This window comes from Camelus bactrianus, chromosome 16 (assembly GCF_048773025.1).
Source record: "Camelus bactrianus isolate YW-2024 breed Bactrian camel chromosome 16, ASM4877302v1, whole genome shotgun sequence".
Taxonomy (NCBI): Eukaryota; Metazoa; Chordata; class Mammalia; order Artiodactyla; family Camelidae; genus Camelus; species Camelus bactrianus.
The window spans coordinates 50,543,790-50,561,836 of record NC_133554.1 but is presented as its reverse complement, the minus strand read 5'-3'; the positions used below and the strand labels follow the sequence as shown (position 1 = coordinate 50,561,836).

The 18,047-nt window shown below is 40.4% G+C and overlaps 1 protein-coding gene across 1 annotated transcript in view; it reads right to left on the bottom strand.

Annotated features, from left to right (window-relative positions):
- MAP2K6 (mitogen-activated protein kinase kinase 6) overlaps window positions 1-18,047 on the bottom strand; it is a 49,600-nt gene that overhangs the window by 13,460 nt on the left and 18,093 nt on the right. Inside the window, 7 exon segments of the mRNA XM_010948617.3 lie at window positions 3,985-4,030; window positions 11,183-11,322; window positions 12,516-12,593; window positions 13,476-13,603; window positions 15,761-15,812; window positions 16,477-16,593; window positions 17,400-17,519. Of these exon segments, the coding sequence (XP_010946919.2) occupies window positions 3,985-4,030; window positions 11,183-11,322; window positions 12,516-12,593; window positions 13,476-13,603; window positions 15,761-15,812; window positions 16,477-16,593; window positions 17,400-17,519 (681 nt within the window).

Here is an 18,047-nt window from a genome sequence, read left to right as displayed (position 1 = left end):
AGCTCAGTGGATGTAGTCTGGGTCTGTGATTGAATTCAATAACCTGATGTCTTAAATTAAAAAAGAAATCTGCAGGCATCTTTCAGTTTATTCTCAGGCTGGGAAAATGCTGTGAGAGCCAGAGGGCAGGGTGAGGGGAAAGGCGGCAGGCATGTGAAAATGGAAAGTGTGACTCTCCCTCTTGTGTGGGTTTTGAGGCTGCAAAAGGTTGGGAGGGAACCAGTCCTTTCTATAAGCAATAGACTAAGAATAGCAAGGACAGCAACCAGGGGACGAGCATATGAGGCACCATGGAATCATTTCCCAGACCATAGTCCCAGGCTGGGTTTCTCAAAAGAGGAGCCAGGTGCAGGAAGGGAGGACTTTATCACTGATTGGGCCTGGAGATCCTCGAACATATGGCAGGAGCACTGGGGCAAGTGACAATCACCAGTGGTCTCCAAACCCCCTGAAGACACTTCATGCCTCAAGACTATGGTTTTCTGAGTTCAGTCATCCTTGCTCAAGACTGTGATTTAATCTAGAACTTCCAGGGATGTTTGGAGAACATAATCACCTCACTGAGCACCACTTGAATCACCTGCTTTTCATCTCTGGTGATTATCATCTAGGACAGGGGTCAACGATGGATGGTCCAGGAGCCAAATTCTAGCTCGTCACCTATTTCTGAAATAAAGTTTTATTGGAACAGAGCCACACCCCTCTGTTTACACACTGAATGTGGCTGCTCTCATAATAAAACAACAGAGTCAAGGGGTTATAACAGCCCAAAACACCTGAATATTTACTGTCTAATATTTACAAAAACTTTGGCTGGTCCCCTACTCCAGGAGAACAATTCCTACTGAGTCATGTGCCCCAGTGGAAGTTTGAGAGGACAAGCAAATGAAATGACCTTAAAGCATGTATATACTCCTCAGTCCCATTTAGGGAGAAAACATTTGGGATTTCTGTAAGAGGTACATGTCTGGGTTGGGGCCTTAATTATACTGTTCTTCACCTGGAAAAAAGGGTGTTTTTTTTTTCTTCCTTTCTACCTCTTCACCAACTCCTACAACATAAACAATAGCCTCTCAGCATGGCATGTGTTTTTCCAACACTATAGTCAAAAAGTCGACTCAGATTTTCCATTTAAAAACCTCAATTCCACAGGAAAGCTGTGACCAGTTGTGGCCTTAAAAGGCAAGTCCATTTCCAGGACCGCAAAGATTAATGCCATAACGGGGGGGGGGGGGGGGGGGGGGGGGCACATGATCTTACAACATTAATATGTGGAGCATAAAAGACCACCCTGTTAGGATATACTGGAAGGTAGAATTCAACATCAGCTGCCAAGGTATATTAAGCTAGGACTGAGTATTTCTTTCCTCAGTGTGTTCCTTGAAACTTCTGATAAGCACTCACTTAGAAGGGAAAAAAAAGTTCTGCATTTTAAATATCTGCAAAAATATATAAAATATTCTTTTATCTGAAAAGAGTGACAAACAAGGCAACTTTAAAATAGGAGTACAGGCTCTCCAGGACCCCAAAGGAATCACTCAATGCCCATTGCACTTAATGGGAAATTAATTTTTAGATGCTCTGTGGGTTGCTTAAGCATACTAAAAAAAGTATGGCCAGGACTGCCAAGGCCCCTGACTGGCTATTGTACATATAATCAGAGAGGAAGTACTCAACCAAAACATGCAGTATCCTAAGATTTTCTCAAGCATTACTCATCTTCTCTCCCTCAAGCTTAGTTGAATGCTGAGTCCCAGGGGCTGCCTTTTTAGAGGGGACAAAGAGGCCCAGGAAGATACCCTTTTCTCTTCTCAAACTCTTCCCTGCATCCTTCCACAGTCATCCACCTGAAGAATAGTTCAGACTTAAATCTTAAGCAACAGAACTGAAAATCCACCTGCTTAGCTGTGACTACCACCTACTGTCCAGATCTGCCTTCTGCTCTCCTGGCAACTTGTGAGTACATAATACAGTGACAGTCACCATACTCTGCTTTATAGCCCCAGAACTTACTCATCTTGTAAACAGAAATTTGTATTCTTTGACCACCCTGACCCATTCCCCACACCCACATAACCCTGGCAACCACCAATCTACTCTTTGTAAATTCAGTTTTTTAATATTCTACATTTAAGTGACATCATGCAGGTTTTTTTTTTTTTTTGGTCTGACTTATTTCACTTAGAATAATACCCCTAGGCTTCATCCATGTTGTTGTAAATGGCAGGGTTTCCTTTTTAATGCCCGAATAATATTCCATTGTGTGTGTGTACATATATATATATTTTTTTTATTCATCTATCAGTAGACACTTAGATTGTTTACACATCTTGGTCATAATAAATAGTGCTGCAATGAACATGGGGATTTAGATACTCTTCAAGATAGTGATTTCATTTCCTTCAGATTATGCCCAGAAGTGGAATTACTTAATCATAAAATAGTTCTATTTTTAATTTTGTGAGGAAACTCCATAACTGTTTCCTATACCTGCTTTTGCAATTTACATTCCTACCAGCAGTGTACAGGATTCCTTTTTCTCTGAATCTTCACCAGTGCTCATCTCTTGCCTTTCACGCCTTTCTAACAGGCATGAGGTGCTGTCCCACTGTGGTTTTCACGTGTATTTCCCTGATGAGCAGGGATAGTGAGCACCTTTCCATGTGCTTGTTGGCAAAAATCAACAAGTGGGACTACTTCAAACTAAAATGCTTCTGCACAGCAAAGAATCAAAAGAATGAAAAGACAATGTATGGAATGGGAGAAAATATTAGCAAACCATAGATCTGATAAGGGGTTATTATCCAAAATCTATAAGAAACTCATACAACTCAATAGCAAAAAAACAAAACAAACAAACAAAAACAAATAATACAGTTAAAAATAGGCAAAGGACCCAACAAGACATTTTTACCAAAGAAGACAGTCAACAAGTTATACTTCTTCCAGGTTGGAGCCAACTCACCACACCATTTGTTAAGACCTATCAGGAACCTGGAATTCTATCACCTGCCCTGAGTTGGTTCTGAAGATTGAGCACTGCTTTTGGGTGGGATGGGATAGGAGCAAGCATTTGACACCTGCTGAATATGCGCCTGTAAGAACTGCTGTCAGTGTTTGCTTTTATCTCTTTTGTAATCATGCATGAGTAGAACTCTTCCTTTCCTTGCTAAAATTAAAATCTTAAGAATTGGAACAAATCTAGGGAGGTGCTAACACAACATTAGTAAATAGTCTGAATTTTATATTTCAAAAAAAGTGTGTTTCTCCTACATTCATTATATATATAGATAAGGATTGCCAAGTTTAGGTCCCTGCCATCTATATTAAAGAATCATCTGTAACTAGCTTAGAATTGCAGTTACCACAATTTAAAAGAAACTATTTAAAAACAATAACCCTAAGGTCTTACTTTTATATCATTTTTCATAGTGCAAATGATAAATTGTGAATGCTGAGGTCATATAATTCAAATTAATAAGGCTTTGTCTAACTTTTTCCCATTAAAGTAAAAACCAGGAGAAAACAAAGTGATTCTTTCCTCCTTAAATATCCAGCAAAACGTTCATCCAATTAATCCTAAGTATTTTATCAAAAACTGATCAGTCATGTAGTAGTTTAGTTTTTCTCATTATTGAAATCCTTTACATCATATTTTCCTTCATTTTATATTAATTTATATCTCCTAGTACCTTTGAAATGTGAAAATGTAAATTTTAGAGACATAATTTGGTCTACATGATGACAGATGTATTATCATGTAAAAAATTTTGCTAAGACTGGTGACCAGCACCAGGTTATACTAACGAGGGATGTAGGAGGCATGAAGGGCTCAGCTCTCTTTTTTCTTGAGTTTAACTCCACTTACCAATGTCTCAATGAATCAGCTCTTCCAGGATGGCTGTTTGCTTATAATTTATTAGGTCTCAGTCATTTCACCTGTACTCGCTGTTCAGACATGTTTACACTGCTGACGATACTTACCATAAGCTCTGGATATGTTGGCCTTTCTTTGGAATTCTTCTTCAAGCTTAAAGGGAAAAAAAATGATCATATTAAAATCTAGAAGCCATCTGTATTTTCACTAGACTACGATTTCAGAACCAGTAGAAGACTAAAGAGAACCACCTCTAAAAATGTACTGAAAACATAAATCTCCCGTCTTGACTTTCCTCTTCCATTACACTTACAAATTATGTTTTCAGTCACTCTGGGTGTACCTTAATGGGAAGAATAAATGCGCTTGTTTACTTTCCTTATGATACTTTACCAATGACATAAAAACTAGCTTCTATTAATATATATCTATTTTCCTTCCAAACAGTTTTTAATCCATCCCCCCACTGGCAAAGAAATTAGCAGGTGTTTCTTATACTACATTTGTTATCTCTTCACTGTCTTCAATATCTAATTCTTTTTGCTTCTGGCCTCCTTGAATGTATAATTTGTTTATATATATGTATGTATATGTATATATCCTACCAAACCTACTTGACAGAGAAGCAATACACATGTAAAATGTCTAAGGTCACACTACTACTTTATGACTTCTTGGCTGATGAAAGAGAAAGTACACATGGCCAGTGACTTAGCAATTCTTAGAAACACAAGGTGGTCATGCATTATGTCAAGTGGCTCCCATGCTTTCAGCTGTCTGCATGCACAGACATTTTAATCACATTTGACACCAGAGGCAATAGTAATAAAACTGCCATATAAAGAGACCAACCCCTCACCCCATTCTCTACCCACCCCTGTATTCACCCACGGCCTAAAAATGGAAAAAAAAAAAATCAGTTTATTTGGAGTTGGAATCCCAGGTTACAGAATGGAGAAAAGGATGATTTCTAATTTGCAAGGCAACCTACAGACTCCTCTGCCCATCGGGCTGCAGAATCATATATAGATGGAAAGGAAGTTTGCCTGGCATTGAAGGAACCAAAAAGTGACTGATTATTGGGTTGCTGGGATTTGTGCTAATGGATCATTTTGAGCAAATGAGGCCTGGTGTGTGTGACATGAGTTCTGCTCCACCCACGTAGGCTAATAATTGCGGGGAGGGCCAGATACAGAAACAGAGAGTGAAATCGTTGAGACGCTTGGAAAAGCTGTGGTTTAAAACCAAAATGAAATGAAAAAAAAAAAAAAAAAGAGGAAGCTTTTGAACCAAAACAACTGAAAGCCGCCTACCAGTTTACTCCAGGCAATGCTGTGGGTAGAAGCCAGGGAACCTGAGACAGGGCACAGGTAGGTGTGAGAAGTTTCAACCTCGAACTGAGGGCAGATCTAGGACCTGGTGACCTCAGTGACCAGAGGATAAAAATAAGAGCAAATTAGAAAGAGGAAGTATCAACTGTCAAAGTTGGATTGACATGGGAAGGTGTGCCTGAGTGAAATGAATGAGACCTTGTCACTCCTACTATCCTGAGATTTTATACGGCTGTACTGGTAGTCAGTCCTCAACTGCAGGTGGTTTTGCCCTCCAGGGGACATCTGGCAATGTCTGGAGGATGCATTTCTGGTTGACGCCATTGTTACTGGCATCCAATAGGTACAGGCCAACGATGTTGCTAAACATCCCATAATGCACAGGACAGTTCCCCAACAATAAAGAATGATCCAGTCCAAAATATCATTAGTGCTGAGGTTGGGAAACCCTGGGCCATGTGTACTAGGGTTTTCCTCCTCACTGCTGCCTTCTATCTCCTTCTCTGAAGTGAAATTCACTTAGAAGCATCTCCAACTGGGTCATCTGTCATCTGGGCACATTCTCACTTCTACACCCCTCCCTACCTTCCACCCCAGGAAGCGAAAGTGTTTCTAAGTTCAAGAGCTAGTTCACCCAGAAGAAACACAGAACTGTGATCCCAGGAATGTGGCTGACTTGCACACAGACACTAATGAAAAAAAGCAAATAGACTAGTAGACAAAAGCTGTGGATTTCCAGCTATTGTTCAAAGCCAGTCAAGAATCAGAAAGTCTTCTTTATAATATGAACAATTTATCTCCCTAAAACCAGAAAGGAAAAGCACAAAGGTAACATTGAATCCACACTCAGTTGTCAAGTGGTTAATTTCAGGTGTCTCTGTTTAGCTGGATCATTAGTCAGTCATCAAACCCTAACTCGACACTGACTCAGGAAAAGTCTCCTTGAGATCCCATCTTTCCCTTCCCAGCGTTCACTGACCAACAACGGAACCAAGGGAATGATAGAAAGAAAAGCTTGTTTCTCAAACAGTTAAAACAGTGCAACCTGAGATCTTCATGATGTTGCTGATTTTTTACTTTCTACTTAGTAGATAATAAAACAGTATTCTCCCTTCTTATCAGGTAGAAGAAATTAAATACTTACATTCTTTCAAGGAGAGGTCATTTTAAGTCAGGAGGTCTTATTTTTTCACTTGTGGAGCAGTTTATGAAAAGTTCTCTGTAATTTTTTTTAATTTGCATAAAGAAAATGTAGGAAAAGCCACCATAAAGTGTTAAGGATTCCTAAAAGCTCGGTGACTGTTGACCAGTAGGCTATTTCTTGACTTACGGCCTCCGATTACAAAACTCAAAATGGACCACAAGCACTACTGCTAGAGTATTAACAGAAAATATTTACACAGCAAACCAAGGCTGTTCACTGAATTAATATACTGATACAACCCACTCTCTCCATCTTTTAAATCAAGAACACTTCAAAACATGGGCTAAGAATAGCAAAATACTCAGGATAAGGTTAGGGAAAAAAGCAAAAATTCCATGTTTAATAGGAAGTGCTTGAAATTCAGTACAAAATAACAACTGTGGAGTTCAAAGCTATACCAATTTCTTTTTGGACTTGAGTCAGACTTTTGAATTTTCAAGTGGCTTGTCATTTTCAAGCGTGCAATTAGCTAACTGCCCTAATTCCTCTTCCAAATGCCGTAACACACACTCCTGACTGTAGCTGACACCAAAAAACAGCTTCATGCACTCTTGAGAATTGCTAGCATGGAGTTTATGCTGACCAGAGGATTTGTGCCTATTTGAATTCCCTGACTGTTCCCAAGAATGGCTCTTTGGTGCATCCACAAAATAAAAACAAAAGAGCCTCCCAAGCCATACGTCTGTCATAAGCTAAATAAAAACCCAGTGCCTCTTTTTACTGTCCTTCCCGAACAAGTAGGGAGCTATGTTTGATTGTCTGTTTTATACTAGTTCCTTTGAGTCAGACAGTATCAGCGTCTGGGTGGGCCTCCAACCTACACTGACATGCCATCAGTCTGGTCAGCTGGGCACCGAGCTCTTAAATAGGCGTGCAAGCAAAGCAAGAAGGAAGTCAAGCTGTTTTGGCACTTGGCAGTTGGTCTCCAGTGAACTTTCTTCAGTCCCCAAGACAATGAACCTATAGGAAGAGGTCATGGTGAAAAAAATGTAAGCCTGCCAGGCTTCCACTTTTTGAAGGAACTCATTTGTGAAGCCTTCTGCAGGACTAGAATGTAAGGCTTTTCTATCAGTTTTCTCTGTTGTGAATCCCCAAACAAGGCTTATATGGTCAGCACCCCTGCCCCAGGAACTCTCTAAAACCCCTAAGACAAGAAAGCCATGGGCAGGGAAAAAAGAAAAAGAAAATGTTGCTCAGTGGTCCTATTTCAAAATAAGTATGGAAAAGAAAGGTTTGTAAGAAATCTTTTTTTTTTCTTCAAGATCATAAGGAATAAATGCCTTAACTTTCTTTTCTTTTCTCTCCTCCCTCAACCCCCTGCCCCAACCCAGAGGATTAATGGTGCTCTGATGTTATTGCAAAAGAAAGACACTAGCTGGATCTCTGGGCTCTAGAATAGCCTAACTTTGGAGATGATAGTGATAGGTCAATTCGATTCCACCCCGCAAACCCCAATTTACTGTCAACTGACCAGCAGTGACCCGAGGAGAGTGACTACCGAGTTGATGGCCTGGATGAAGGCGTACAGGATGGGGCAGCACTGTGATGTCATCAAATGCTTAGGGCATATGCATCCCACGGAAGGTCTCAGATACTCTGACAGATCACCTAGGCTGTCAGTAATGTACCCTTTTTCTTCTAGTTCTACATTTAACCCAGAGACAGATGTAGGAAATTAAAACACAGATGCATCTTTCTCAGATTTTGAGATTAAATTGTTCACTTTCCAAGTTTGTAGTCCCTTTTCCCCACTTTCCACATAGAGTTGGGGCTTTTTAGATGTCTTCAAGGGTCACAGACATCAATACAGGAAAAAAAAAAAACCCACATGGAGGTCATTCAAAAAAGGGTCCTTTTCTGAAGCTATATCTCAAAAATATAGTTTTATTCACAAGAAAATGGAAGAACAGGTATAAAAGGGAGTTATAGGTTATATCCTTCTTTCATCAGGAAATAGAAGAGGTGTTTTTAGGTAGTGATTATTTTTCCATTCTTTCCACCCAGCTCCAAATCAAACTTAAAACTGTCAGTAATTTGTTTCAAAAGTGAATAACTAAATTGCTACTGGGGTCAGGTGTGTTTCTGTATACTAATACATATGAAAAATAAAATTGCTTCCTTAAAGATCTAAGCCATTCATAAAATACCCCCAAAAATCAATATAATTTTTTGAAGCATTAGACAACTTTTCCAACTCAGTTGACTTCACAAGAATGTTCATACTAAGGGGGTATTAAAGAAAATATATTGATAGTTTATGGTAGGCAAAAGACCATTGACCTGGCATCTGAAATAAGAGAGCCTGTACTCTTAAAAGTCCAACCAAGGATAAGTAAGAATGCTCATAAAATTCAGAATTAATGCCCCCCCTTCTATTTCCCAAACAATATTAACAGAATTCACAATTCCAGGAAAGCTGGAAAATGTGTATGGCTCAAAATTTTTAAATTAATGAACTACAGTAGCTGGGATTGAAAATGAGAGAAAACAAGGGGGAAACGGTGACCTCAGAAGGGTGACCATGAAGATACTTTGTTCTGTGGGGGACAGTAGGAACAGGGTGGTTGCTACAGAAAGAGCAATAAATAGTACAAGAATCTGCAATTTCCACAGATGTGTGCATACATTAAAATTAGAAAAAATTTTATTTTTTTTCAAAGCTTTCATTTTTTAAATATCTGTAAAAAGCTTTAACACTCTTGACTCTGCAGGGGAAAGTCTAAGTAAGAGAAGAAAATTGGTCAAAGGAAAATAAAGTAATTGAACAATTTCTCAAAAAAACTGTAGAAGAAAAACAGTTTTTTAAACAGGAAGCAGTTGATAACAGGTCCATAGGTCACAGTTGTAAGTCAGGGGTCTCACGCCAGCTGTACAGTAGGATGATTTGAGAACATTTGAACAATTCTGATAATCAGAACCCTCCCCAGACCAATTAAGCCAGAATCTCTGAGGCTGAGGCCTCGGTGACAGTACATTCAAAAGCTCTCACATGTTCTATCAGTGAGCAACCAGAACTGAGAACCACGGGACTAAACTGGTGATTCACAACTGGCAACTTGGCTTTCTCAAATTTTTCACACCAGCCTTGTTCTTACCAAGATTTTCGGAAGTGCTCAGAATGTTGGGAAAAGGGGCGAGGTGGGAGAAAGCTTACAAAGAGGATAGTTTGAAAAGGCTTCCTTGGATAAGATCCTTTCCCATTACCACTCCTTTTTGAGAACTGTTGGTTTGAACTATCCAAGATGACTCATCCCTTTTCCTATGTGACCTTTAAACATCTGAGGATAAGGAAAACAAAAAATGAAAACTAAGCTCTTGAATCCAGAGGCAAAAATCATGAACCCATCTAAACCTGGCAGGTGTACCACCACGTCCTGCACACTCATGCAAGGAAAGCAGATGGGAGGACACATCCCAGAGGCCCAGAGGATGTACACATTACATCCAGCAACGTACTGTATGTACTACAGCCCATTGCTCCAGCCCTCTCTGGCCTTCCAGCCAAAACTAAAACAAAAACAAACAAAAAACAATGGTAGGTCAGCATCATATATCATTAGGGAAAAGTACCAGGGGTGACATTGAGCTTAAGGGCTGAGGCCTTAGTTTCACAAGCAACAGTCAGCTGCTTTGTCTCATCATGTTTCCCAGTAGAAGCTTCTTCCAAAGAGCATGGAGGCCAAGGGAATGATAACCTTGAGGAAACCAGACTCTCAAACAGCCTTCAGAACTCCAGCCCCTTCCTTAGCAGCAAGTGGCCAAAATTGCTCCTCTCCAAGGATCACAGCAGGGCTTGTCACCATCTCTGATTCCCTTTCCTCTGATTCTCATCTGCTCTGCAGGTACCCAAATAAACCACCTTGGTTCCATTTTAGCATCCTCTTTCCAGCATCACTTGCAATGATCATTGGTATCAGTCATGCTAGACATCATGCTCCCTCTGCAGATGGAAACCAGTAGGTTTTCTGGAGAAAACTATCCCCTCTCCTAGTTTCCTAAATTCCACTGGCAATTTCCATGAAAACAAAATTAACAGCCTTAGTATGGCTCCTTCCATCTTTCTACTCCATCTTTCTTTAGATACCTTTCTCAGACCCCCAGGACTGTCCATTGTACCCTTATGGGCAAGGGTGTCCAAAAATTAGCAAGTAGTCTATAAGAAGCAGCCTACAAAATCCTAGAACTATTTTGCAAGTAGCTCTTCTGGGTACCTAAATCATGCTCTGAAAATAGCGGCTGTCTTCTCATCTGAAGTAGTTCTTTGCATCATATCTACTCTCCACTCCTAATCCTCTAGTGGGTCCATCTACTTTTCTCTTTATGCTTTGGTCAACATCAAATGGCTTAAAACTCTCATAAAGGAGTTTCTCACTTTTGCGACATGATGCACGATGTTCCTTCTGCTTGGAATACTCCTACTTCCCTTTCCTTTGGAAATACCTCACAGGGTCCCAGCTCAGGATTTATCGCCTCTGAAAACTCTATCTAATACCTTGCCTCTGAGTTCCCCCAATACTCTATGCATATCTGCATCACTGGGCTTTCCATATTATACTGTAGTGACTGATTGGTGAAACTCTCCTCCTTGACTGTGAGCTCAGTGAAGGCAGGGACTGGGACAGAGGCATCTTTGTTGCTTCAGCATCGAGGGCACACTCCATCAATGCTCTTGGGATGAATGTATGCATCATGGGTTGACACCAATGAAGGAAAGTCATGAGAGTGCCTCTTCTTCCCTAACACTGGCATCTGGGAGACAGGATCTCTTACCACTGTGAGGTAAAGTCAACAAACTCTTCGGAGAACTTGTCTGCGGGGAGTTGTGGTGATGGCTCCTCTACTACCTGTTTGAGCTGCTGAAAAGGCGTTCCCCACGAATCATAGGGAAACCGAAGGATGGCCAATTCAATCTAGAGGGGAAAGGAAAACAAGGAGGCAAGCTTAAATAGAGCTACTTGTTTAAACAGGGAATCCACTAGGGAACCCGTTTTGTTCCAGGAGAACCAGAGGGAAACATGATGGTGACAATCAAGTTAAATCTGGGGGGAAAATAAAATGTTCTCTCACAATTTTCCTCCAATTCCTTGTGCTAGGGATTTTCAGATAATATGTTACTGGAGACAGCCACTTAAGTCTATTTAAAACTGAGTCCTCACTAACACCCAGTGTGGCACTTAATAAAATTGTAAGCCAGCAGTATTAAACTTCAGGATATAAAGCCACTAGGCTTTCAAATGTTTAGTCTAAAAAGCAATTCTCACACTAAGGCTTTTACAGAGCTGTATATCTGCTGCCATCTGCTGGTCCCTTGCTAGAATGGGGGGAAAAAAGGGGGAAAAAAAAAACCAAAAACCAACCTAGGACCAAATGACTGATCTTTTTTTGGACTTGGAAAGGCCAATTTGCTGTTACAAGATCACGTGTCTTCTGGGCAGGGATGTGAAATAACTCATGGGATTTAATCAGCTGCTGTGCCTGGGAAGAAGCCAGGACCACAGTGGGTAATTCCAGACCTTGGTGATACACTGAAAATTTATGATCACCAAAGTTACAAATCAGGCACTAGCTGTATACCTTTAGGGCTGTGCCTGAGGAAATTACCCTATTCGTTATTACGTGTTTTGGCTATACCTGTACTCAACAGCCAAGACTTCTGTCATAACCATACTCTGGGAAACTGAGCCTGTGTCCTGGTAACAAAGCTCTATCCAGGTCCACACACATCAGCACTCTTTGAATAGCTTAAGCTTCGGCATGCCTTGATTAGAATAGTTTAATTTTAAACTATAAAGAAAACTGTCATGGAACAGTATAGTCAGATCCTCTCATTTTATAGATGAGGACAGTAAGACAGTCCATGGGACTCCATCAGTTACTCAAGGGTACACAACTACTCAGAAGCAAAATAAAGAGAATTGGGTTTTGCCTAGTCCCAGTTCACTATTTCTGCTGCACCACATTGCAAACAATTGCCACTCCAAATCTCCTGCTGTCTCAGACAAGCTTTTAGAGTGTTTGCCTCTTGGTCTCCAAGTCCACCCCATTCCAGCTTCGTATCCAGAACATCCCAACACCCAGGTCCACAATGATGATCATACGTTACCATGGTGATGCCTAGACTCCAAATGTCGGACTTCACACTGTATCCCTTCTGGTTGAGCTCTGGGTTTATTCTCTCAGGCTGAAAAGTAGACAGAAAAAGACAACTGAGATAACACTCTTGATTCAGTGAAGTCTCAGGTGGAGAGGTGGCACCAGCTGCCAAGTGAGTTGTTGTAAGCTGTTAGCTATGCCTCCCAGGCCAAGAAGACTTGCTAACCACAGTAAACATCAGCATCTCCACGGGGTGTTCCTCATTCTCCATGCACCTTTTCTTGGAGACAGTAGTGGATCAAAGTCCCCCTCACACTTCAAAAGCAACTTCAATTTTGCCTTAAGAAGAAACATGGCACACATGATAAAGCTACTCTGCCAGCCTAGGATTTTCCTTGTTTAAAACTCCAACAGTCTGGAACTCAGTAGAAAGAATCAACAAGAATCACTGGGCTACTGTCTGGTGTGAATAGACCTCAGCAACTTTTAGCTAAACGTTGTTCAACTCCAAGCACAAGTCCATTTCCAAACAGACTATTTACAGTCGAAGTCCCTTAAGTTGAATAGAATCCCAAGGTCTCTGCTCATGGCAGTCAATCTTCACAGCTGTGAGGTTCCCTAGGGACTAACGTGACTCGTTTGGGGAACTTAAATTCTTTTCTCTGTTCTGTTCTCAACAAACAAGGTAGCACTCCCCTGCAGCTCAGTGTGGGAAATTGTCTGGGCTCTATGTATTACTTACTTGTTTTTTTCAAATAATATACCCCTTGATCTAATTTTTAAGAAAAATATATGAAGCAAGGGACTAAGGATTTCAGACAGGAAATATTTAACAAAAAAGAAGGTGCAGACTATTTCTTGCCTCCGAGGCACATTTCAGTTTTCCCTCCATGTCCATCTTTTTCATATTTCCTAGCACCATTTGTCAAAGGTTGCATTCTCAGACACCACCTCCAGCTGCCATACTTACAGCCATGTACGGTTTGCATCCTGCGTCAATGGTTTTAGCGACAGAGTCGACAAGGTAGCCGCTGATTCCAAAATCGCACATCTTCACTTGGCCCAAGGTGTTGATCAGCACATTGGAAGGCTTGACATCTGTAAGGGAGAACAGTCAGGAGCCCATGGTCTTAGCTGCCTTGAAGATTCACCTCTCTACCACCAGGGGGCCTGAAATATCCATTTCTCCTTTTCCTTCCTTTCCCCACCAGACATAGCGCAAAAGGAACTTCCATCTCTGATTCACAATTACAAACCTCTTACTGTTTTCATCTTGATCTTCTACTTCATGTTTTGTCCTTGTAGGATTGCGAGCCCATCAATGGAAAAGCCTGTATCCTCTAATTTGTCATCTTCATTGACCCCATACATGTAGTAAGAACTTCAAAATTTATTAGTGAGTCAAACGCCGAGTTCCACGGGCAGATAGTCTCTATTATATTTGGTGAATAAGTTCTAGAGATCTGCAGTCCAACACTGTCCCTAATGAATAATACTAATATCGTTCCCTTAAAAACTTGTTATGAGGGCAGAGTTCATGTTAAGTGTTCTTATGACAATAAAACAATTTTTTAAAAAGAACCGTTCATAATGATCTATGGCACATTTAGTGGAATGAAAGGGCAGACTGTAACATAACAATATACCAAATATGATCAAAGCAACCAATTTTGATTGGTATTTCTGCGAGTGTGTCAGAGGTCACAAGGTGTAACTTATCATAAACCTAGATATTCCAGACAGTGAGGCAGGTCACAGAACATACATGTGGATAAAGAGGTTTTAGTCTCTAGTTCTTTAAATGAAACCATCAGTCTGGAAAGATATAACACACCCCCAAGTGGATGAACCACTGTTCCCTCTGACTAACGGATTAGAAATTACAGTTAATTTTTTCCCTCATGACACTTTTCACAAAGGACAAGTAATCAAAAGGAGAAAAGCTATTCTAAAACTTTAAAAACTATCCCTTTTAATTTTTCCCTTAAATTGAATGGCAGATATACAGATTTCATTTTATTATTTTTTATACTTTATAAACATTCTCTACTATGAATGAAACATTTAATACTGTTGAAATAAGCCCTTAAAAATCAGTTCCACATTTGTGAGTAATCCACATTCTCCTTCCTATCTGGATTCCTTCACATTTTCTTCTTCTCCTCTTCCTCCTTCATATTTTTCCCATTTTTAATAGTAACAATTACTACTAATAATAACAATCATAATAGACATACTTTTTGAGGCACCTTACATTATTTTCAGGCTCAGAGAGTGTAAGAATTATCAAATCACAATACCCTATTAGCTATCAGTTCATTCCATAGATTTTTTTTTCAGAGACCTGATTTAACATATCTCTTCCAAGAAGCTTTCCTTGACTCTAGTCACCCACGGCTAATCATTTCCTTGTCTGTATTCTACCTATACTATTTCCACAGTTGGCACTTTCATATTTCTAATGTCGTTTTTTTCCTCATGTGTTTGTTGTGTATTTGTCTTATTTCCCTGTCAGGAATCCCTATGTAGTATTTTGATAAGAATATATTTTCTTCTCAGATAACCTGTCAGGGTATCTATTACACTGTTGTGTAAATATAGTGCTATATAAACACAGTGCTGTATAAATGCTGAAAAATGAGTATAAAGAATAAATGGATGGATGAAGGCATGGAAGAAAGATGGAAGAATGGATATGTGGGTGGATGGATGGGTGGATGGATGAAGAGATAACAGGTCAATAGAAAGGGAGAACAGGAAGGAGGGAGAGGAGGAAGAGAGATATATACCAGTGTTTTCATCTTATCCTGACTCCTGCTGTCTGAAAGAGCTGTGCTTTATACCAGAACTTTTCACACCTTAGTGTACACAACAGTTACCTGGGGGACTTGTTAAAATGCAGATTCTGATTCAGTTGGTCTTGGGACACACGATTCTGCTTGTCTAACAAGCTCCCAGGTGATAGCCAGTACAACATGAATTTTCATCCTACTCTCTGAAGTTCTCAGTGGGTAATCCCACAGCTTTGCTTCATAACAGGTATTTTATATTCAGTGTAGGTCTATTATAAAGCCCACATCTTGTGGTGTCCTGAGACAAGATAAAGAACGGCTGCTTACATGATTTGCTATCCAGTCCCAACCCCTCAGTTCTCTTGTCTGACTCAATTCCAGACATTGGAGGAGAAAACAGAACTCAGGTAAAAGAAATGAACTTTATAAAAGGAACAGCCAAGGCAACTCCGTGGATGCTTACCTCGATGAATGACAGAGAGCTTACTGTGTAAATGTTCTAATGCTTTTACAATCTGCAAGAGAAACACAAGATAGGTTTATTTCCCCCGTCACTGGAAAGAAACTGAATGTTAAGTATATCCAGGTTTATTATCCCTGGCTTAAGGTCACAAGGTGAGGTATTTTCTCAAAAAAAGGTGTTCCTATCCAAGAAAGAACACAGAAAGTCATACAAACTGGACTCCTCCCAACAGAGAGGACAATATCCCATAGCAAAGAGCAAGTCTCACTCATACATCTTATTTCTCATGTGGTCTCCAGTGTTTTTTCTCTCTACCCTCCTGAGCCTCAGCAGCCATGAAGGGAGCAGCCCTTCATTCCATTTCATTTTCTTCTGCTTCTTCCTAAGCCTATTCGTCCTAAGAAAACATTTAAATATCTACAAGAGAAAATCAAAATAAACTAATATCAGAATGTAGACGCCAGGAATGTGATCATAGCAAATGAATGTAATGCTGAGAAGCACTTTAACTGAGAGTTTTCCAAATCAAGTCAGTTGTAGAATCTTCTACATAACGTTCAGAAAGAAAAGTATTCATTTATCCTTCCACAGATGCACGCATGCATTCAACAGACATGTACTGGATGGGAGCTATGGTCCAAGTAATGAGGGTATAAGGACACATAAGGCCTGGACTCCTCACATTCTCCTTGGAGTAGGGTTCATGATGTACTCACAGAAACTGCTATTTTCCCTAAGATGTCCTCTGGAATTGTTTGGCCTTTATCGATCACTTGTTTGTAGAATTTGTCTAGGGATGTATCCATGAGCTCCATGCAGATCCAGACATCACCCTAGAAATCAATTGGTTCAGAGATGGTTAGAAAGGATGGAAAAGGGTAAAGAGGAAGCAGTTAACATCTGTCAGGAAGAAGTGACCATTTCTTGCTTGATTTTTGGGAGTAAATGTACAGTTCCCCTCAAGATCCCCAAGGAATTTATAAACAGGCAAGATTATCTCCAAAGAGCAAGCTAGCAAACAACCAAGCAGAACTTACATGTGATCACCCAACTCCTTAATATAAAACTAGGATCTAAATACTAACAACTGCAAGCAGCGGAGTCCCAGAAATCCAGGCCTTTACTGTTACTGCCCTCTGGGAGTTCAGTCCAGATACCTACTCTATGTCTGACTTCCCACACTGACCACTGGCAATAGTTTATCCCAAGTCTGGTTTTAAGAGGGAGGTGAAGCATGAGAAAGTGAAAAGCAGAGGTAGATGTAGCGCCATAGGGTACACAAGGCTACCTGAAGCTCAGCAAGGGACCCAAAGACCAGAGTATTTTGGATTTTAAGGAGTCTATCCGAATCAGTGTACAAACAATTGATAGAGAAACCAATCTGCCAAAATAGGCAAACCAAAACAGAAAGCAGAAAGGGAGCCTCAGCATCTTAATAAGGCTAAATACATTTGAAAACACCATGGTCTCAAGCCAGCTTTGCACCAGTGTGTGTCATCATTTCACAAGCAGGAAGCTCTCTACAGAAGGCATGCTAAAGAAGAAAGAGCACCGGGACTGTGTACGGCCTGTATGTGATCAGGGAAGCTTCTCTGTAAGTTATCGCTCTCCTTGGACTCTGAAGGGAAGCATCACCTACCTCACGGAAGAGTGCGCCGTAAAAGGTGACCGTAAAAGGACAGTCCACAGTCCTCATGGAAATATCCAGATCCATCAGTAGCCTTTTCTGCTCCTGGCTATTTACTGTGGCCCGGATCCGCTGAAGAGGAATGCATGGAAAGTGTATGGTTACTGCTCTGAGGATGAGCCCATTAATAAGGCATGGACCTTACAGATCTTGAAAATAGTACCACCATTCACAGCACAACTTCTAGTAACAACCTTTCAAATATCTACACTAAGTGATTAGCTATTTGTAACCAACTAAGGAAGAATATTATTCATCTGATTTCCCGAATAATCCCCAGTAAGAAGCAAATTGATAATGTATTTTGGAGGGTATGCAAATGTTTGGGAATGACTTTCCAAGTTACAAAAGCAGTCCGATTTATTACGTGGGTTTAGCTCAAACAGACCAGAGTGCTAATTGCTTTCTGGCTGATTTGGGGTCCTATAGAAAAAGCCAAAGCCCCTCTTTGTGAACAAGTAAGAATGTTTGGACTACACAGCAACTGTCAGAGAACTGTTACAGGAAAGGAAAGAGAAAGAATCAAACAAATGGAGAAACCATTCATTCCTGTCCCAGCGCTTCTGAGGAGAAACCTGTCACACCAGCAAATGTAGCCTT